This window comes from Eschrichtius robustus, chromosome 2 (genome assembly GCF_028021215.1).
Source record: "Eschrichtius robustus isolate mEscRob2 chromosome 2, mEscRob2.pri, whole genome shotgun sequence".
In the NCBI taxonomy this organism is placed as follows: domain Eukaryota; kingdom Metazoa; phylum Chordata; class Mammalia; order Artiodactyla; family Eschrichtiidae; genus Eschrichtius; species Eschrichtius robustus.
In genome coordinates, this window is record NC_090825.1 from 146,175,620 (window position 1) to 146,198,552 (window position 22,933).

A 22,933-nucleotide genomic window follows, 5' to 3' on the forward strand; every position below is an offset into this window, starting at 1 on the left:
GGCTACGTGACCTGCTTAACAGGCCTAGACCCTCAGATACATGGCATGGTTGGGGGGAGTGTGTAGTCGAGGATGTCCTTCCTGGCAAAGTCAGGACACGGACAGGGTGAGGACAGTCCTGGGGCTCCCCAGATATGTAGCTCAGGATGGACCAGCTACATTTCTGCTCTGGTGAACCACTCTCTAAACAAGTCCTCAGCCTTTATTTGGGCTGGATTTAAAACGTGATCCTTCAAAATGAAGTCACTCCTGGATGACACTCAGTGGGCAGGAGCTGAAACAGAAAGGTGTGGGAAGAGGCTGCTCCCCACAGACGTGGAGAAAATGCTGTAACTGACACCCCACAGGACAGAGAAGCTGGGCTGGGAGGAGGTGAGCCTTTTGGGTTGTCTGCCTCTCACCTACCCCATCTGTTTCCCCAGGTATTTCTACTTCAGGCCCTCTCTGCATAAGCAGCTCCTCAACATGAGGCACAGTCTCCACTTGACCTTCATGTGTCTGAGCCTCCTCACTGGAAGGTGAGCTTTGCTACCCCACGGTGGCTTTGAGCTGAACTGCTTTGGGTTTTGCATGTGGTGGGAGGGGCAGCAGCGCTTTCTACTTAGCAACGGTGAGACAGAACGTCAGGCCTTCACCTCCCTGACGCACCAGGACAAATGCAACTTCTTGCCAGTTATTCTATCTGGAGAAGTCAAGCTTCCAAAACGGTCATAGATGGACGAACCCCTTGGGTTTGGGGGGAAGGTGCTTGGAGTGTTCCCAAATTAGCATGACACTGTGATATATAGCAAATGGGTAATAAAATGGAGTGGGATAGGGACATGTATTAATTCAGCAGCTGAAAATCAGAGACTTCTCTTTGGGGAAGTTACTGCTCGTATCTGAATACAACCACACACAGACATGCAAACACAAGCTCAAGTCTGTGTGTATGCATGTTTATCCACACGTAAGCAAGCATGTGCACCGAAACCCGTTTTCTTTTCCAGGATGTGCATCCAGGGGAATCAGTTTAACATCAAGGCCAGCAGAAGTGACAAGCTGTCCCTGCCTGGCTTTGAGAATCTCACAGCAGGATATAACAAGTTTCTCAGGCCCAATTTTGGTGGTAGGTCATTCTTTTTGCCCAGGACATCAATTCAAAAAGATAGGAACAGAGACAATATGCAGACGAGGGTTTCAGGAGGTTTCAGTCGACTGCGTTTTCTGACCTGCAACCTGTTAAGGAGTGGCAGTGATGGATACAAACAGCTGCCAATGATTTTTCACGCTACCTTGGAGAAAGCACTTCCTCTGGTCTCTCCACCTGCAGGATACAGAAATACTCCTCCCCGCTGAGGAGGTTACTAGAGCCTCCTCACAACCTCACAGAAGCTGTCCGCCTTCTGCCCACACCTCCAGTGTCATTATTCAAGGAACCCACCATGCCTCACCAGGACTACTCCACCTGGTCCTCCTGCCTCAGCCTGCTTCCTCAAGGCTAACCCTCTACTCTGCCACCTGGATGACCCCCCTGGGTCCTTTGCCTGCTCAGAATACCTGCCTGCTTCCCAGCATCCTCAGCATACAGTCCAGAGCCCTTTGCATGGCACACCAGGCGCTTCCCAGCCCAGCCTCTATCTGTCTGTCAGTCTCATCTCCCCAACTTCTCCCCACTATGCCCTGCTACAAATGTGCCCCCTGACCTCCTTGGCCTCCCTGGTCTCCATGCTTTTTGCTGAGACTGTTAACCTGTTAAGAATGGCTTGTTCCAATCTGACTCCCTGGTGAAATGCCAGTTTTCCTCATGTCTTAGATCAAAGGCTTCCTCTTCTGAGCAGCCCACCCAGATTCCTCCAGGCCCCATCCCCTTTCTTCACACTTTGTTTTGAACATATCTCCAAATCATAGCCATTACCGGGTGATACTGTCACTGGCTTTATGTCTGTCTCAGCTCTAGGCTGCAGTCCCCTGGGGAAGTCTTGCTTTATTTACCTCACCAACCCCAGCAGCATCTCGGTACTTAACAGATAGCAAGTTATCAATTAATATTTGTTGAAAGAATGAGGCAAGGAGGGAAAGAATGAGGCCACCACATACCTCCTCACAGGGTCTCAGCCTCTCTGTCTGTAAAATGCAAGACTGAACCAACATGGTCACTAACGTCTTAATTACCTCGAGCAGAAACTAGTAGAAAGAGCCTTGGAGTGGAACAAACCTAAGTTTGGCTCCTGGCTTTACTGCTGGGCAAGCATCTTAGCTTTCTGAGCCTCAGTTTCCCTTTCTGTAATTGGGGGGCATACCATCTGCCTCACAGGGAGGACTGAATGAAATGAAGTGTGTAAATACAGCATCAGGATGCAGTCTATTTTAATCCCTTTCCTTCTTGCTCCTCCCTTCACATGATAAACTTCTCTGGTCAGATCTAGGATTAGTGGGTCAGTCCAGGTCCTCTGAGGAACAGACACTGGGAGGGGATTATCTGTGCAAGATATTTATTGGGGCCATATCTATGACAAAATATGGGGCAGGAAGAGAAGGAAGCTGGAGAGCTGTCAGACCGCAATGCAGGTCTGACCCCAGTGGAAGGAGGGAGGGAGGGAAGGAAGGCTGGTGGAGGAGTCTTAGACTACAGTGCAATTCTAAGTGTGTTTGGAAAGGCCACCAGGGAGTTCTTGAGCTAAAGTTCCCATCAGAGGAGTCTCCCATCTCTGTGCCTCCCAGGAACAGGCCTGCCTTAGTATTCCTGCCACGCTCAGTCCCTGGTGGGATGCAGCCCATGGGAAGCATGGCCTCCGAGCCAGTGTGGTGGAAGATTTCAGAGCACAGCATCTGGGGCCAATCACACCCCCTTCGGTTGGAGATCTGAGAGATGCATCTTCCTGGCCACACAATTAGGATTTGAGGTCCTTATGTTAAGGGACCTTGGGGGGCTTCAACCTCCTCTGGTTTTCCCAGGACCAACTGAACACTAATGACAAGCACGTGAGTCTCCACATCTGGTTGGGTCCACCCAACAATTTCTCTGCCTCCCAGATCCCAAACAATTAGGCCAGGACACTGCCCTTTTTGTTGCTTGCTCACGGGCCAACAAGGTGCAGAGTCCTAGGGCAAGGTGCCCATTCTGAGCCTGGAATGGACCTAAGGGGACGTGAGGCCCAGATCCACCTGGGGCAAAAATGGGGCAAGGGGTCGTCAGTCAAAAGGAGGGGAAGGCACAACCCCCACCCCTTGTCACGAGCCTGTGGCGCTCTGCCTTCTACAGAACCTACATTTACAAGGCAGCCTTGAGGCCCACGGAGGGAGTGTTGCTCTCCGTAATGTCTGTCCACCCAGTTCTCGGACCCTGATGTCCTTGAGCGACAAGACCTCTATAGGGTTTTTCAGGGACTGAGCTGGACAGCACAGGTTTGCAAACAGGCCCTCCTGAACTCTGCCCAGAACCTGGCTTTGACCTCTTTCCTAGGAGAAAGCTGCCCTCTGGTGGCACAGCTAACTTTTATAACTCAAGGGAAAGAAGGAGCAAACTCCGGTCCATAAAAAAGCCAACTGAAGCAAGGCCTAGACTAGACTACCTAGAAACAAACTAAACAAACAAACAAAAACCCACACTGAGGCTGGAGCTCTTGTGTGTTTTCCATTCTCCATGTTTCTCAAGGGGCGGGGAGGGGGGCAACCAGCACTGACCCATTGCCCACTGTGTTCCAGGCACATAAAATAGATCCTGTAACCTTCCCAACCCAACCCTTGATGGCTAGCATTAGTAGCTCTATTTTACAGGTAAGAAACTGTAGAACAGAGAGGTTTAGCAATTTGTTCAAGGTCACACTGCTATGATGTGGCCAGCAGAGGTTTCAAACACTCTGACTCTAAGCTCCTCTTCTTAACGCTGCACCTTGCTGCCTTGAGGGGCAGAAAGCCACTTAGCACCATAACTCCTTCAGCACCTGCCAGGGTCTGCCCTCAAAGATCTCCCCCTTTCCCACCAAGTATTAACACTAAGTATTAAGTTAATTATTGTTAATTGCATTGGCTTTAAAACTCCCCTTCCAAATTCTTACCTATATCCTGTGGCTTGGTTTCCTTCAATCGATAATTAGGCTGCTCTGTCTGATTCCCCCCAGTTTGCTGTTTCTAAGTGTCCTTTGAATTTGGCCTCTCCTTTTCCTGGTTAATGCGTTGTCGGAGTTCCCTGAGGCGCCCCCAGTTATCTTGCAAGTGAATGCTACTCCATCTGTTAACCTGGTGAGGAAAGTTTTTCCTTTTCCAGAATTAGCTAAGATCACGGAGGAGAGGGGAAGGGAAGGGAAATGCTGTTTACTGAGTGCCTGGAAGGATGTGACAGGAACAATGCTGGGGGCTTTGTACAGATAATTATTTTTGAGCACCTTCTAGATGTCCAGCTAGGCAGGCACTTCATGTCCATTCTCTCTTGCCACCACCCTGCAAAGAAGCTGTCACACACCTAGTCTCATTTAACCCTGTCCGTGACCCTCTGATGTCATTAGCATTATATTCAAACCTGCAGGTGAGAAAACTGCAGTTCTGAAGGATCTGGTAACTTTTCCCAGATCGACGAAACTCACATCTTTCTGACTCCTGGGCTTTTGTTCCACATGTCCAGTCTAAGGAGGAGTAAACGTCCCTGGCCTGGCCTGGCCGCCGAGAATGGAGGCTCCCAAACCTCAGTCCTGAGAGCTAAGACAGGCACTCTCAGGAGTTTGGCCCATCTGCTGGGACTCCAGGATTGAGGCCCAACATCTGCACACCAGACGAAACGTGGACAGCTCTGCAGTTCTAAATAGTTTAGGGTTCCTGGAGAATAAAGGAAGAGGAGGGAAGTGTCAGGAGGTGAGCGGGAGCTCAACCATGAGCAGTCTTGAATGCCACCTTGTGGTAAATTTACTTGGTTGGCGGGGGGGGGAATATATTTGTGTACAAATTCCCAAATCTCTATTACATTTCTAATGAGTCCCTTGCAAGCACCATAGGAAAAAATCCTCCAAGTAAGAAGTAGCAAAAAAACCAAAAAAACAAAAAGAAGTAGCAAATACCGCTACATTCTTTAAAATACACACTAATTAATACAGTGTGGTCTCTCTCTTATGTATTTAGCTAACTACATATTTGTGCATTTTTTTCATACAAAAGGGAGGCACACTCTATGTAGTGGTTCCTCCTGAGATGGGGAGGATAGAAATTAACCTTTTATTTAGAAGTATTTTATATACTTCTAAATTGTTTAAAAGTTTCCAATAGGCATAATTTTCTAATATATGCATATTTTTAAATTGTGCTAATGTAGGGTTAGGAAATCTGTTTGTGTTTCTATGGAGGTCTTTCTGGTTTTTCTTCATTCTTAGGAGAACCTGTTCAGATAGCACTGACTCTGGACATTGCAAGTATTTCCAGTATTTCAGAGAGTAACATGGTAAGTGTGGCCCCCTCGTCTTCCACCCAAGGAGCCCCTCTCCTGTGTTTTATGAGCATACATGTTCTAGCTACTCAAAGCAGAACAGAGACTTACTTGGAATGGCAGAAGCTGGAGACCTATCCTGAAACCCAAGACAGTGGAAGATGCTTGTAAAACAGATCTTCTGAGTATCAGAAGGAAAGTGGATTCAAAGGCTAGGAGGGGAGAAATGAGGGAGTGGAGTGGGTGTATTTGGTGAGGGATAAAAGTGGGGGAAAAGAATAAAAGTGCAGGGGGGAAGCCTGAATGTCACATGGTCCCTCACAGAGTGGGAGACAAGCTGATGAAAACCAACAATCACATAACTGCTTTCAACCATCCTCTCACTTAAGACAACACATTATAGATAAGGTGACACTAAAGGCAGTTTGCCAAGAGGGTCCACTGTGGACTCTGGGTAAATCCTGGACAACCTAAGCACCTTGCTCACCAAAACCTTCAACAATTTGGTGTGGCCTTTGTGATGGAGGGCAAGTAAGTTAAGACCCTGAACATGCTCCTGTGGGGCCCCCTTTTGGCAGTGGGCGTTACTATCCAGAATCAATGAGGTGCTTTGTTCTCCTATAACTACAGGCCACCACCTCAAGACAAACTTTATTTACCCATGTCTACTGTAGTATGTGCTCTTGACCTCAGTGGAGGGGGGTAGGGGAGTAATACTTGACCCTTCTCCTTCCCTTTTCTGAGCTTTCTCCCTCCATCCATTTCCTCCCCCCGGCTGCCCCCTCAGGACTACACAGCCACCATATACCTCAGACAGCGCTGGACGGACAAGCGGCTGGTGTTCGAAGGCAACAAGAGCTTCACTCTGGATGCACGCCTAGTGGAGTTCCTCTGGGTGCCCGACACTTACATCGTGGAGTCCAAAAAGTCCTTCCTCCATGAAGTGACTGTGGGAAATAGGCTCATCCGCCTCTTCTCCAACGGCACAGTCCTGTATGCTCTCAGGTAATTGGGCACCTGCGACCTCAGGGCTGGAGGGAAAGAGCTGGGAGGAAAGGCAAAGGTATTCTGAACAGCGCTCGAATAACCACCTACCCTTCTCACGTGCCTGCCTTCTTAGATCCCTGTCCCCAGAGCAGAAGGGCCCTTTCTCAGTCCAGTTTGGCTCAACAAGAATCTACTGAGAATGTGTGCTCTGTGCCAGGCCCGTGCTGGGCACCGAGGATATGGAGCCGAATAAGACGTTGTCCTGACACAGACACATAAGGAAAGGAAGTCAGGGCGCTGGGGCCCCAAGGTGCAGAGTAGGTTAGTGATTTGGGGTGATGTTAGAGGATGCTTTCACAGGACTCTGAGCTGAATCTTAAAGAGTTAAAGGAAGTTAGCCAAGAAGAGGTAAGGGGAACAGCAAGAGCAAACAGAGAGGTGATACAAAGAACTTTCCTTTCATGGGGCTCAGCGGGGTGGCGGTGGCTCCAGAATACATCTTTACTTAGCTGAGTCATTCTTGTACAGACGGAGAAGCAAAGCATAGTCCTCCAAGCCTCACCACCTGTAGTCACAGGCTCCCCTTTGCCCCTTCTACAAATCCCTGAGGCCAAAACTTCCTCCCACCCAATTGTTCATCAAGCCGCTGGTTGGCAGGAACAGGAAAGATGCCCCCAAAGTGCTATGTAAGGCAGCCCACAGGCGGAGGACTCATCGCTGCCTGTGCCAGGGCTGGACCAGGACTGCAAACACTGCTAGAGGCCTTCAGCAGAAGGCCAGGAACCAAATATTCATGAGGCTGATCTTAAATCCCAAGTGAGAGGCTGAAGTTACAAAACAAGGACTGAGCTAAGCAATGAACTGAACTTTTGGACCGCTTATCTGACACTCCTCAGCTGCACTGAATTTTGCAAAGTACAGCCAGAACCCCAGCACCTCTTTCAAGAGGTCCAACAGACCTCTCCTTTGACCCCAACTCCAGTCAATATTAAGGTGCCCTTTCCTTGTATTCCCACAGCACGTGTGTGTGTGTGTGTGCATGTGCATGTGCGTGTGTGTCTGTCTGTATTATGGCACATAACACAGTATCCTGTACAAGGATTACAAATGATGGATGATGATTAATAGCCTGGCTCTAGAGTCAGACAGATTTGGGGGCAAGTTCTTGCTCTGTGACCTTAGGCAAGTTACTTGACTCTCTGAGCTCCAGTTTCCTCAGCAGCAAAAGGAGAATAATAATATTTCCTACCTAGTAAAGCTACTTTAAAAATTCAAAGGGATAATTCATGTGAAGCATTTTGCATAGGGACGGACTCCTCATGGGTCTCTCCTGAAGAATAAATTTAAAAACTGGATGCAAAAGCATCTCAGACAAGCCAGTGAATGATTCTGTTCTGCAATGTTGTTGCAAGTTTGCCTCTGAATTGCCAACATTCCAACTTCCTCCACTCTGGACCCCAAGCTTTAACTGAGTCTCACAAATGTCACTTAGCACAGGAAAACTCAGGACTGCTTTGAACGCAGGCATCACGTCACACATTCACTGTAAGAGTCAAGGTGAAAGTTCTCTTGGGGTGGCCCTTAAGAGGGAGTGTATACTTTCTATAGCATCCTCATAACACTCTCTATGAATCCATTTTTCCTTTCTTAGAATCACAACAACCGTTGCATGTAACATGGACCTGTCTAAATACCCCATGGACACACAGACATGCAAGTTGCAACTTGAAAGCTGTGAGTATACATCATGTGGGCCCCTTAGATGATTTTCTGGGGTGACTTAGATCTGTGCTTTCATGAAGAGTGTCCTATACATAGTGGCCTTTCTCTCCTTGATGTTGATTACAATGGGTTCAGACCTTCTGGGTGTACATCCAGAGAGATTTGGAGACTGCTCAAAAACAAACCTTACAGTATTACATCTTTGGGAGAGGACCACTGTGCATTGGCACCAAATATTTCCACCTAAAAGTGGATAAGACAGCCAAGCAAACAGGGGTCAATAGGACTAGGAGGGGGCCTCAGAATCTGCTAACTCATGGAAGCCAGAAAGAACACAGCAGAAGTTAGAAATGGCAAGTATACAAAACAATCATTGACATTTATTGCAAGACTGCTTCCAACTTCTAAAAGAAATTGTTTGATATATATATAAAGCTTAATCTAGTAATGTCAGCAAGTGGGCATCTAAACTGCAATCTGGGGGTTTGCTTGTGATGAGGAAGGAGGATTTACTCTAAGTTGATGTGTGTCAAATGAACTCCTGGCACCGTGAGTGATCTCCATGATTCCTTAGTAAACCACTCTGAAATGCCCACCATGGGGAGGTGGCACCTGTGATACGTGTTCTGGGAAGAAAATGCCACATGTAGGAGTTATCAAGGTATCAAGACATGGCTCGTGCAAGAAGGAAAAACTACAGTCAAGCGCTGGAAACCACTGGGCACTTCTTACATAAGGACACAAGTGGCCAACGTCCAAGAAACACAACCATTATGAGGCAGCATTTTTCAGAGGTAGACATTTAATTAAAGACTCAGGCAGGCAGATTAATTACCTTATTGATTAAATGCATGCAAAACCTTCTTGAAGCAATACAGCTGTTTGGGGGCAGACTAAAACTTGAGGTTATCAAAAAGAGAACTCATTTTCAGCCCCACATAGAAAAAGAAATTGCCCTCCATGGGTGGCTGTGCTCATCTCAAATCCCAGGAGTGAGATTCTTCTGGAAACTTCAGCACTCTGCTTGCACAAATATCGTCCCCAGTGAGCAGGGGAAGCTTTCATTGAATGTTTATCAGCAGTTATTTGGGTACAGAAACCTCACCAAGGGCATTTTTCCTGAACACCATCCCTAGACAAGAATTGATACCATCCCACAATTGCCCATATCCACTCAGGGACAGAGCAGTGGGAATGTAATGACTGTGAACATTTACCAGTTGTAATAGCAAAGTATCTGAGTAGAGGCTTGTACAACTTACTTTTTTACATATTTTTTTGGGGGGGATTCTAGGCCTATTTGGACAGCTGGCTTCAGTAAATGAGGGGGTGCTTCCAAGGGAAAGCACACAGACAATTTTTACCTGGAAATCCTCTAAGAGCTCATGACTACTTCTCCCCACTATGCAGGGGGAGATAACCACTGACAAACAGTGGATACCATAGGTTAAGACTTAACAAAATGTTAGTCCCAACACTGGCATCCCATTTCCCAGTAGCCTTGGAAAATGAAGTTCCAGGTTTAAGATCACCAGAACCACTGGGCTTTTCCATTCACTAGCTGGGTGACTTTGGGTGAGTAGAATTAACCTCAGTTTCCTCATCAGTGAAGTAGGAAAAATAACAGTATTTGACTCAAAGAGTTTGTTTTTAATTTCATAGTCACTTGAATCCACTGATTTTTTTTTTTAATTTTATAGCTACTTAATTTATTTATTTATTTATTTTTGGCTGTGTTGGGTCTTCGGTTCGTGGGAGGGCTTTCTCTAGTTGCGGCAAGCGGGGGCCACTCTTCATCGCGGTGCAGGGACCGCTCTTCATCGCGGTGCGCGGGCCTTTCACTATTGCGGCCCCTCCCGTTGCGGGGCACAGGCTCCAGACGCGCAGGCTCGGTAGTTGTGGCTCACGGGCCCAGTTGCTCTGTGGCATGTGGGATCTTCCCAGCCCAGGGCTCGAACCCGTGTCCCCTGCATTAGCAGGCAGATTCTCAACCACTGCGCCACCAGGGAAGCCCTCAAAGAGTTATTTTTAACAGCTTTATTGAGGTATAAATTACATACCATAAAATCCAACCATTTTAAGTGTACAATTCAAAGGTTTTTAGTAAATTTTCTGATTTGTGCAACCGTTGCCACATTCCATTGTTAGAACATTTCCATCACCCCAAAGAGACTCCTAGTGCCCATTTACAGTCACTCCCCATTGCCACCACCAGCTTCCAGACCACCACTAATATACCTTTTGTCTCTATGAATGTGTCTTTTCTAGATGCATATAAATGGAATCATACCACATGTGGTCTTTTGCATCCGGCTTCTTTCACTTAGCATAATGTTTTTTAGTTCATATATGATGAAGCATATATCAGTACTTTATTCCTTTTTACTGCTTTATTCCTTTTTATTCCAGACAAAAGAATACAAGTAGAACAAGTCTCTTTGGCTTGTTTCCGCCTTTCAGCTGTTATGAATAACGCTGCTGTAACATTTGCGTACAGGTCCTTTTGTGGACATGATTTGATTCTGTTGGACAGATACTTAGGACTGAAATGCTGGGTTAAATTTATGTTTAAGTCTTCAAGAAACTGCCGAACTGTTTTCCAAAGTGGTTGCACCATTTTACATTTCCACCAGCAATGTTCCAGCTTCTCCACATTCTCACCATCTGTTGCTGTCTGTCTTTTTAATTACAGCCATTCTAGTGGATGTGAAGTGGTATCTTACTGTGGTTTTGATTTGCATTTCCCTAATGACTAATGATTTTGAGCATCTTTTCATGTGCTTATTAACCATTCATCTATCTTCTCAAAGGTATCATTTGAGGATTAAATGATATGACAATGTTGTAAAGCACTTAGAAAGGTAATTGCTTACTAAATGATAGATATTATTATTATCATCATCCATGGGTTTTGGTATTAAACTTTCTTGAGGTACAATCCTAGTTTGTTTTTCATTTGCGCTGGTATCCTGAGAAACTTATGCAACCTCTCAGAATCTGATAATTTTCATGTATAAAATGGGCAAAACATTATAGTTCCTCAATTCAAAGGCACAGCATTTATTGAATAATAACATTTGAGGAAAAATGTAAGCTCTACTTTATATATATCAAGTATAAGATCCATTTCTATTTTATTTTTTAAAAAAGCTTTAAATAATGAAGAAATATGCAGGTCTACCTTGCAAGCTCATGAGAACCTCAGAGACATAATGTGTAAAGGACATAAATGTTTAATAAAAGGTAGCTATTATTACTATCATCAGCTATATTGGTAAAACTGCTTTGGGATTTATCAAACACCTATGTTTACATACATGAATAAAGTGGCTGGCTGAAGGTTTTTTGTTTTTGTTTTTGCATTTATGCCAATATGAAAATATGAATAGACCAACTGTAAAGTCCCTGAGAACCCCCTCCGAGGTGTTAGACTGTCCTGAAAAGCAATGTCTAGCACAGGCCTTTGTGGGTTCACAGATACGTGTTCAAAAATATCATTTAAATAATGATAGAGGCTATTTCTAGTTGCTTATCATCTACCAGGTCTATACAATGCTTAGCATAGAAACGGTTCTCAGTTGATGGTGAAAAGCCCTAGCAGGTCATCTCATTCTGAGTAGACACTGCAATTACACTTGAGAAATCATGCCAAATTTTGCATGGGATCATCCTTGGACTTAGCACCATCAAGACAGAGCTCCTGTTTCCTCCATATCACAGCATTTTCCAGACCCGTTCAATCTGCTACCTTCTTCTGCTGATCAGGGCACTGTTTCACTTGCCAGGGGGCTATGATGGGAATGACGTGGAGTTCAGCTGGCTGAGAGGGAACGACTCTGTGCGCGGGCTGGAGAACCTGCGGCTTGCTCAGTACACCATACAGCAATATTTCACATTAGTTACCAGATCGCAGCAGGAAACAGGTAACTCATGGGACAAACTGCACAAAAGCAAAATAGCTGAGTTGTATTCTGAGTCAGAAATATCATCTTTTTTCCTCTTGGTCCCTTTGGGGCCCAGGAACCCCTCTGAGGTGCGGTGGGGCAGTAGGGTTTGGGCTTGGCACTTTTACCTGCTCCACACCTACTACCGAAAAGGTCCCCAAGGGGCTCACAGTCTAGTGAAGTAGATGTCAAGGAAACCAGCAGTTACGATGCTGCAGGAATACTATGACAGAGAAAGGCACAAGAAGAGGATCCTGGGTGGGGGCATCAGCACTCCCATAAATCCCATTCTCTACAACCGCAATTTCTTTCATTGAAACTATAATGACAGTTCATGATTAACTATGTTTTGGTGAACAACAGACGGCTTAACGTGAATATAGTGAAGTTAAACATCCCACAGGGAAACCACTCTGCTAGGTGAGCAGGCATGATTTCCTATCCCTTGTTCACCCTATCAGGAAATTATACACGATTGGTCTTGCAATTTGAGCTTCAGAGGAATGTCCTGTATTTCATTTTGGAAACCTATGTTCCTTCCACTTTCCTGGTGGTGTTATCCTGGGTTTCGTTTTGGATCTCCCTTGATTCAGTTCCTGCAAGAACCTGCATTGGTAAGTAGCTCCAACGGGAGATTTCTAAGAACTGGGTTATTAGGTCCTTATTTTTTTTTACCTTCTACCATTGTTTTCATTGATATTCCCAGGGCAGTTCCAGGAGCTGGTTTCTTGAGAGACTTTTACAGAGAGAGAAAGAGAGACAGAGAGACTACTTTAGGAATAATGCTTTTTTTTTTTTTTTAAAGGGAAGTCTTTTTTTTTTTTTTAATTAATTAATTAATTTATTTTATGGCTGTGTTAGGTCTTCGTTTCTGTGCGAGGGCTTTCTCTAGTTGTGGCAAGCGGGGGCCACTCTTCATCGCGGTGCACGGGCTTCCCACTATCGCGGCCTCCCCCGTTGCAGAGCACAGGCTCCAGACGCGCAGGCTCAGTAATTGTGGCTCACGGGCCCAGTCGCTCCGCGGCATGTGGGATCCTCCCAGACCAGGGCTCGAACCCGTGTCCCCTGCATTGGCAGGCAGATTCTCAACCACTGCGCCACCAGGGAAGCCCAGGAATAATGCATTTTTAAACTTGTGTTTGACAGTGACAGATAAGGGAGAATTGTGATTCGATGGTCTATTGTCTGTTATTTTGTTTACTGAACTCCTCCCTCCAGTGAGAAGACAGAAGGCGAAACATTTAGAAAATCATATCACTCATATCTGTACAAAATAGACAAATCAACCCTTTTCCAGAAGGCCACAGACTTTTCAGAATGAGCTATGCTCTATTTCTGAGTCCTGTTCTCACCTTGCCAAGTCTTGAAGGGAGACAGTCTGCCAGGGGGTGATGGAAGGTTCACTGCCCACTGATGTGGGTACATTGCTTACTTCTTTTCCCCAGGAGTGACCACTGTATTGTCAATGACCACACTGATGATTGGGTCCCGCACTTCTCTTCCGAACACCAACTGCTTCATAAAGGCCATTGACGTGTACCTGGGGATCTGCTTTAGCTTCGTGTTTGGGGCCCTCCTGGAATATGCAGTTGCCCACTACAGCTCCCTACAGCAGATGGCAGCCAAAGATAGGGTAAGAATTTTGAGGGCCCTATATGTGATTCATCACCTGTGCCTGGTCTGTAGAGATGACCTGGACCTGGTTCCTGACCCCCAGTGATTCAGTTTGCACCAGTGACTGTCATCCTTGTTCAGTTGGGGGAATCTGGAAGTCATGACACCTTTTAAAAAAGACTGCTCTTTTCACCAAATACAGTGAGATATTAATATGTCTAAATTTCCAGCAGAAAATAACGGTGTTATCTGTATGCAACATAAAATCATAACCGCAAGAACAAGCATCCATGAAAAACCCAGTATCAAACCTAACATGATCAGCTGCTTATGTTGCAGATTAATATGTATTTAATATTTATTCTTTTGTCGCATTTTTGTTTTCCTAAATTATACAAGTAATGGTTTACTGAAAAATGTATGGAAAAATTAAATTGTGGCAAATTTCGTAATTAGCATATTTTTCTGCTAACAGGGAAAGACTTATTATCTGACTTAGCTGTGAAACACCATGGTCCAGCTCTCAGAATAATAATAATGATTATTATCAATTGAGCATGTATGTGCCAGACACAGTCACAAGCTCTTTGAAAATATTATATCATTTAAAATGCTCATAACAACCCAGTAAGGCTATCTCCATTTTTATAGTTGTGGGATCCGAGTATGGGAAGATAAGTGACTTATCCAAGGGGACACAGGCAGTAAGAGGCAGAGCTGGGATTCGCACCAGCCAAATCTGCTTGGCTCCAAAGCCTGACACTTACATGTTATTCCCACTTGAAGTGGGCAACGGGCCATGCCCTTAACTATTATTCTCTGCAGGCCTACGGAACCCTGGGATTCTCTGGAAGCCCAATTTGATAGACGTTAGCATACTAAAGCTCCTGCTAACAAATTTGATAGACGTTAGCATACTAAAGCTCCTGCTAAAAAAATGATAGGGATCCAGTGCAGAAGAGCTGCCCTACTTCAGCAAAGTGCCAGGACTGCACAGGGTCCAATGGTGAGGAAATGAGGATTCAGAATAGCCCAAAGATCCAGTTGCCTTTTCTCTTGTGTTTAACTATTGTGAACAAGGTTTCACAGTTATATTACTCAAGTACCAAAGGCAAATGATCATATGTGCCAGCCAAAGAATATGTATTTCATTTATTTTACTCCCTGTAGGCTTCCTTTTTTTAAAAAGTATTTATTTTTTAAATTAAATTTATTTTTTAATTGAAGTAGAGTTGATTTACAATATTATATTAGTTTCAGGTGTACAGCATAATGATTCGGTATTTTTATACATTATACTCCATTAAAAGTTATTACAAAATAATGGCTAATATTCCCTGTTCTGTACAATATATCCTTGCTGCTTATCTATTTTATACACAGTAGTTTATATCACTTTATCCCATACCCCTATCTTGCCCCTTCCCCTTTCTTTCTCCCCTCTCATAACCACTAGTTTGTTTTCTATATCTGTGAATCTGTTTCTGTTTTGCTATTTACATTCGTTTGTTTTATTTTTTAGATTCCACATATAAGTGATATCACACAGTATTTGTCTCTCTGTCTGACTTATTCCACTAAGCATAATATTCTCTAGATCCATCCACATTACTGCAAATGACAAAATTTCATTCATTTTTATGGCTGGCTAATATTTCATATATATATATATATATATATATATATATATATATATATATACACATATATATATATCACATATTCTTTATCCATTTGTCTGTTGAGGGACACTTGGGTTGCTTCCATATCTTGGCTATTATAAATAGTGCATCTGTGAACATTGGAATACATGTATCTTTTTGAATTAGTGCTTTCATTTTTACCTGGATATATACCCAGGAGTGCAATTGCTAGATCATATGGTAGTTCTATTTTCAGTTTTTTGAGGAACCTCCATACTGTTTTCCATAATGGCTGTGCCAACTTACATTCCCACCAACAGTGTACAAGGATTCCCTTTTCTCCATATCCTAGCCAATATTTGTTATTTGTAGACTTTTTGATGATAGACGTTTTGACAGATGTGAGGTGATATCTTATTGTTGTTTTGATTTGCATTTTTCTAATAATTAGATATGTTGAGTATCTTTTCATTTTCCTGTTAGTCATCTTTTTGTCTTCTTTGGAAAAATGTCTGTTCAGGTCCTCTGCCCATTTTTTTGATTGGGTTGTTTGTTTTTTTTGATAATGAGTTGTATGAGCTGTTTATATATTTTGGGTTTTTTTGTTGTTGTTTTATTTTGGTTTTTTAGCTTACTTTTTTAAAAAATTTATTTATTTATTTATTTATTTTAGGCTGCATTGGGTCTTCATTGCTGCGTGCAGGCTTTCTCTAGTTGTGGCGAGCAGGGGCTGTTCTTCATTGCGGTGCGCAGGTTTCTCATTGCCGTGGCTTCTCTTGTTGCAGAGCATGGGCTCTAGGTGTGTGGGCTTCAGTAGCTGTGGCTCGCAGACTCTAGAGCGCAGGCTCAGTAGTTGTGGCACACGGGCTTAGTTGTTCCGTGGCATGTGGGATCTTCCTGGACCAGGGTTTGAACCCGTGTCCCCTGCATTGGCAGGTGGATTCTTAACCACTGTGCCACCAGGGAAGTCCCTGTTTATGTATTTTGGATACTAACCCCTTGTTGTTCATATCATTTGGAAATATTATCTCCCATTCAGTAAGTTATCTTTTCATCTTATTGATAGCTTCCTTTGCTGTGCAAAAGCTTTTAATTTTAGGCCCCACTTGTTTAATTTTTGCTTTTGTTTCTTTTTGTCTTAGGAAAGTGATCCAAAAAATATTGCTATGATTTATGTCAAAGAGTGTTCTGCCTATGTTCTCTTCTAGGAGTTTTATGGTTTCAGGTCTTACATTTAGGTCTTTAATCCATTTTGAGTTTATTTTTGTGTATGGTGTGACAAAATGTTCTAATTTCATTCTTTTAAATGTAGCTGTACAGTTTTCCCAGCACCACTTATTGAAGTAACTGTCTTTTCTCCATTATATATTCTTTTCTCCTTTGTCACAGATTAATTAACCATAGGGAAGTGGGTTTATTCCTGGGCTCTCTGTTCTGTTCTATTGACCTGTGTGTCTGTTTTTGTGCCAGTGCTATTTTGATTACTGTAGCTTTATAATAGTATAGTCTAAAGTCAGAGAGGGTGATACCTCAAGCTTTGTTCATTTTTCTCAAAATTGCTTTGGCAATTTGGGGTCTTTTTTGTTCCATATGAATTTTAGGATTATTTGTTCTAGTTCTGTGGAAAACGTCATGGGTATTTTGATAGGGATTGCATTAAATACGTAGATTGCTTTAGGTAATATGGACATTTTAGCAATATTATGTCTTCCAATTCATGAACATGGGATATCTTTCCATTTCTTTGTATCATATTTAGTTTTCTTCATCAGTGTTTTATAGTTTTCAGAGTATAGGTCTTTCACCTCCTTGGTTAAGTTTATTCCTAGGTATTTTACTCTTTTTGATGCCATTTTAAATGGGATGGCTTTCTTGCTTTCTCTTTCTGATAGTTCATTATTAGTGCATAGAAAAGCAACAAATTTCTGTATATTAATCTTGTATCCTGCAACTTTACTAAATTCATTAGTTCTAATAATTTTTTGGTGGAGATTTTAGGGTTTTCTATATAAAGTGTCATGACATCTGCAAGTAGTGACAGTTTTACTTCTTCTCTTCCAATTTGGATGTCTTTTATTTATGTTAAATAGAAGTGGTAAGAGTGGGCATCCTTATCTTGTTCCTAAATTTAGAGGAAAGTCTTTCAGCTTTTCATCATTGAGTATGATGTTAGCTGTAGGTTTGTAAAAATTGGTCTTTATTATTTTGAAGTATGTTCCTTCTATACCAACTTTGATGAGAGTTTTTATCATGAATGGATGTTTTATCACATGCTTTTTCTGCATCTATTGAGATGATCATGTGATATTTATCATTCTTTTTATTAATGTGGTGTATTACATTGATTGATTTGCAAACACTGAACCATCATTGCATCCCTGGAATAAATCCCACTTGATCATGGTATATGATCCTTTTTATATATTGTTGGATTTGGTTTGCTAATATTTTCTTGAGGATTTTTGCATCTATATTCATCAGAGATATTGGACTGTAATTTTTTTTGTAGTGTCTTTGCCTGGTTTTGGTATCAGGGTAATGGTGGCCTCATAAAATGAATTTGGGGGTGTTCTGTCCTCTTCAGTTTATTTAGAATAGTTTGTGAAGGATAGGTATTAGCTCTTCTTTATATGTTTGGTAGAACTCCCCTGTGAAGCAGTCTGATCCTGGACTGTTGTTTGCTGGGAGGTTTTTTAGTTTAGTTTTGTTTGTTTGTTTTTTACAAATTCAATTTCACTACTAGTGATTGGTCCGTTCAAATTATCTGTTTCTTCTTGATTCAGTCTTGGCAGCCTGGATGTTTCTAGAAATTTGTCCATTTCTTCTAGGTTGTCCAATTTGTTGGCATATAACTGTTTGTAGTATTGTCTTACGATTTTTTGTATCTCTGTGGTATCAGTTGTTATTTCTCCTCTTTCATTTATTTTATTTGGGTTCTCTCTCTTTTATTCTTGGTGAACTTGGCTAAAAGGTTTATATCAATTTTGTTTATCTTTTAAAAAAAACCAGCTCTTGTTTTCATTGATCTTTCCTATCATTTTTTTGGCCTCTATTTTATTTATTTCCTCTCTGACCTTTATTATCTCTTTCCTTCTGCTAACTTTAGGCTTTGCTTGTTCATCTTTTTCTAATTCCTTTAGATGGTAGGTTAGATTGTTTATTTGAGCCTTTTCTTGTTTCTTGAGAAAGGCCTGTATTGCTATAAACTTCATTCTTAGAACTGCTTTTGCTGCATCCCATAGATTTTGGAAAGTTTTGTTTCCATTTTCATTTGTCTTGAGGTATTTTCTGACTTCTTCTTAGATGTATCCATTGACCCATTGGTTTTCTAGTGGCATTTTGTTTAGTCTTCAAATGTTTTTGTTTTTTTCCAATTTTCTTCCTGTAATTAGTTTCTAGTTTCATACTGTTGCGGTTGGAAAAACTGCTTGATATAACTTCTGTCCTCTTAAATTTACTGAGACTTGTTTTGTGGCCTAGCATATGATCTATCCTGGAGAATGTTCCATGTGCACATGAAAAGAAGGTTTATTCTCCTGTTTTTGGATGGAATGTCCCGTAGATATCTATTAAGTCTAACTGTTCTAATGTATCATTTAAGACCACTGTTTCCTTACTGATTTTCTGTCTGGACGATTTGTCCACTGGTGTAAATGGGGTATTAAAGTCCCCCATTATTATTGTATTACTGTCAATTTCTCCCTTTATGCCTGTTAGTATTTGCTTTATATAGTTTGGTGCTCCTGTATTAGGTGCATTTATGCTAACGAGTGTAATATCCTCTTCTTGTATTGATCCCTTTATCATTATATAATACCCTTCTTTGTCTTTCGTAATGGACTTTGTTTTAAAGTCTATTTTGTTTGATATGAGTATTGCTACCCTGGCTTTCCTGTCATTTCTGTGTGCATGAAATATCTTTTTCCATTCCTTCACTTTCAGTCTGTCTGTATTTAGCTCGTTTGTAGGCAGCATATAGGTGGGTCTTGTTTTTTAATCCAATCAGCCACCTTATGTCTTTTGATTGAAGCATTTAGTCCATTGACATTTAAAGTAACTACTGATAGGTATGTACTTATTACCATTTTATTACTTCTTTTCCAGTTGTTTTTCTAGTTCTTCTCAGTTCTTCTTTTTGTTTCTTCCCTTGTGGTTTGATGATTTCCTTTAATAATATGCTTATGTTCCTTTCTTTTTAGTTTTTGTGTATCTATTGTAGGTTTTTGACTTGTAGCAACCATGGGGTTCATATATATTGACCTATAACTATACCTACTTGTTTTAAACTGGTAGTCACTTAAGTTCAAACACATTGTAAAAGATCTACATTTTTTACTCCCCTCCCCCACATTTTGTGTTTCTGATGTCATATTTTACATCTCATGTTTATCCTTCAACTGTTTTTTGCAGTTATAGTTGCTTTTACAATATTTTGTCTTTTAATCTTCGCACTGGCTTAAGTGGTTGATCCTCAATTCTTACTATATATTTGCCTTTCCTAGTGGGATTTTCCCTTTCCTCTAGATTCTTCTTTTCCACTTAGAGAAGACCCTTTAACATTTCTTCTACGGTAGGCTTATTATTGATTAATTGTTTTAGTTTTTGCTTGTCTTAGAAGTTCTTTATCTCTTCTTCAATTCTAAATAGTAATCCTTCTGGGTAATATAACCTAAGTTGCAGGTTTTTCCCTTTCAGCACATTGACTATATTATACCACACCCTTTTGGCCTGCAAAGTTTCTGCAGAGAAATCAGCTGATAGCCTTATGTGGGTTCCCTTGTATATGATTCTTTGTTTTTCTCATTGCCTTTAGAATTCTCTCTTTAACATTTGGAATTTTAATTATGTCTTGGTGTGAGTTTGTTTGAGTTCAGTTTGCTTGGGACCCTCTGCGTTCCCTGTACCTGGATATTTGGTCCTTCTTTGGGTTTGGGAAGTTTTTGGTCATAATTTCATCAAATACATTTTCCATCCCCTTCTCTTTTTCTCTTCTCCTTCTGGGACCCCTATAACGCGAACATTGATACACTTGATGTTATCCCAGAGATCTCTCAAACTATTCTAATTTTTTTTTAATTTGTTTTTCTTTTTGCTGTTCTGATCGGAAAATTTCCATTTTCTATCTTCTAGACCACTTCTGCATTTTTCTGTATCATTTAGTCTGCTTCATTCCTTCTAGTGTGAGTTTTATTTCAGTATTGAATTCTTCATTTCTGATTGGGTCGTTTTTTTGGCCATGCCATGTGGCCTGTGGGATCTTAGTTCCCTGACCAGGGATTGAATCTGGGCCCCCAGCAGTGGAAGCATGGAGTCTTAACCACTGGACCACCAGGAAATTCCCAAGATTGGGTCTTTCTTTATATTTTTTTAGTTCCTTGTTAAAATTCTCACCACGTTCATCTATTCTTTTCCCTAATTCAGTTAACATTCTTATTCCCAATGTTATGAATTCTTTATCTGGTATTGTTTATTTCTGTTTCATTATTTATTTTTTTCAGGGGGTTTCTCTTGCTCTTTCAACAGAGACCAGTTCCTTTGCCTTTTCATTTTGCTTAAATTTCTCTGCCTCTATGAGTTTAGGTGAAACAGTTACCTATTGCAGTCTTGCATGGGCGTCCTTATGTGGATGTGTCCCTATACAGAGTGCATGTGCCCATTGCTGTTGCTGGATTTGGTGTTGATGCATGTCATGTCTTTCCTCAGGGTGTGCTGGCAGCTATCACCTTGGCAGAAGGTGGGACTGGAAATGGAGGGGCTAGAGCTAGAGCCTGTTGTGAAGTGTGACTTCCCTTCTGCTCAGTGGCCATCACCACCCTATTGGTGGTGGGATCTGATCCCAAGTTGCTCGAACAGAAGCCCTGAGGGTTGGGCCCATGCTGGCTCTGTCCCCTTTAAATGTATGTTTTCCCCTCTCCCAGCACTGGGGAAGTGCTGAAGCAAGGGAGGCCTGTGGGGGCTCTCGGCTTGGGTAAGCTGCCGAGAGAGGGCCGAGTGTACTGCCCTCCGATGTACTTGCCTGTGCAGGCACCAGCAATTGTTGCCCTTGCTCTGCTCAGATGAAGCCTTGAGTCCAAGTCCCCTCTGTCCTTCATAGCTGATCATTCCCCCAGCCTCTGCCACCCCCGCCCTGTTGGGGAGCCAAACAACAGGGCAAGCAGGACTTGTGCGGACTCTCTGTGTGTATGGGGTATGGTGGTGAGCTATGGTGGATCAGCCACTGTCAGAGTCCTGGGCTGCTTCTGATGTGCTGCTTGAGTAAGACTCAACAATGGCTGCTGTCACCCCACCCAGACTCTGCCCTGGCACCGGGTTGCCTCTGTGTCCCATGGAGTTTTCTTCCCAGACCAGGTTGTCTCTGTGTACCGTGGAGTTTTCTTCCAAGTCTATGTTGTCCCAGCCATGGTGGAGAATGGCAAGTCCATGGGATTGCAAGGAGCATCACTATTTCTGTTTGTGTGGCAAAGACCTGAAGACACTGCTGATTTCTATTAACTCTCATAATCAATTACTCCCTCCTCCCAGGAATAGAATGGAATTCATCAAACACCTACTAAAAGCTCTACATAATTTATGCCATTTAATCTTCCCATCAGTCTCAAGAGGTAGTATTAATGTCATCAACATTTTGCAGGCAAGGAAATTGAGTTCTAAAGGGATTAAGGTGACTAAAATTTCACAATAGTGAGAGGAAGAATGGGATTTGAACCCAGGTCAGCTAGCTTCAAGGTCTGAGCAATTAACATTTACCACACAGCTCTGCACACCTAGAATGGGCAATGGTTATTCTTCCCATTATACAAGCTGATGACCTAGGGACAGGTGCCTATAAACAGGATAATAGGACTGCCAAATCTTGCTTACCAGCCAATTTATGAGGCACTCAGTACTGGTCTCTCCTAAACCTAATTATTCAATACTAAGTCCTCTAAGTATATAAATACCCACTTATTTATTTTGCTGAGTCAAGTCTATCAGTCTAACTGCCCTGTTTATGAACTAGGGGAAGGCGAAGGAAGTGGAAGAAGTCAACATCACTAACATCATCAACAGCTCCATCTCCAGCTTTAAACGGAAGATCAGCTTTGCCAGCATTGAAATTTCCAGCGATAACGTTGACTACAGTGACCTGACAATGAAAACTAGAGACAAGTTCAAGTTTATCTTCCGAGATAAGATGGGCAGGATTGTTGATTATTTCACAATTCAAAACCCCAGTAATGTTGATCGATATTCCAAACTACTATTTCCTTTGATTTTTATGCTAGCCAATGTATTTTACTGGGCATACTACATGTATTTTTGAGTGTATGCTGAATTGTTTGCATGCCATAGGTCTTCAACAGAACAAAGTAGTGATGTAAACGATATTCTAAGCCAAGTGTGCACCCCAATCCAATGGTGCCACAAGTGACTAAAATAACATTTGAGCATTTCTCCTCAAACAATGAACCCCCCTCCAACCATTATTTAAGCTGTGTAGAAGTCCTAGCATTACAGAATCTTTTAATAGGAACATCAACCCATTCCTTTTTTATTTTTATGAAAGATATTCCCATGGAGCCCAAGATTACAAACTTACTCAGGACTGACTGCCCAGTGGCTCCCTGGTCTGCATTTAACTCATATAA

The 22,933-nt window shown here is 42.4% G+C and overlaps 1 protein-coding gene across 2 annotated transcripts; it reads left to right on the forward strand.

Annotated features, from left to right (window-relative positions):
• Nucleotides 1–465: 465 nt before the first annotated feature.
• On the forward strand, nucleotides 466–22,608 carry GABRP (gamma-aminobutyric acid type A receptor subunit pi). Of its 2 annotated transcripts, XM_068534618.1 has the most exons (9): nucleotides 466–518; nucleotides 990–1,108; nucleotides 5,343–5,410; nucleotides 6,183–6,400; nucleotides 8,034–8,116; nucleotides 11,890–12,027; nucleotides 12,510–12,662; nucleotides 13,494–13,681; nucleotides 22,306–22,608. In XM_068534618.1, the coding sequence occupies exons 1-9, from the start codon at nucleotides 466–468 to the stop codon at nucleotides 22,606–22,608; spliced, it is 1,323 nt and encodes a 440-aa protein (XP_068390719.1). The 2 variants fall into 2 exon arrangements, with proteins under 2 accessions (XP_068390719.1, XP_068390720.1); XM_068534619.1 differs by lacking the exon at nucleotides 13,494–13,681 and having other exon boundaries at nucleotides 22,306–22,343.
• Nucleotides 22,609–22,933: the final 325 nt, after the last annotated feature.

Coding starts and splice junctions, on each gene's coding strand:
- GABRP (XM_068534618.1), top strand. CDS start 466: ATGAGGCACAGTCTCCACTTGACCTTCATGTGTCTGAGCCTCCTCACT. Junction 5,411..6,182: donor GTATTTCAGAGAGTAACATG/GTAAGTGTGGCC, acceptor CTGCCCCCTCAG/GACTACACAGCCACCATATA. Junction 12,663..13,493: donor TCCTGCAAGAACCTGCATTG/GTAAGTAGCTCC, acceptor TCTTTTCCCCAG/GAGTGACCACTGTATTGTCA.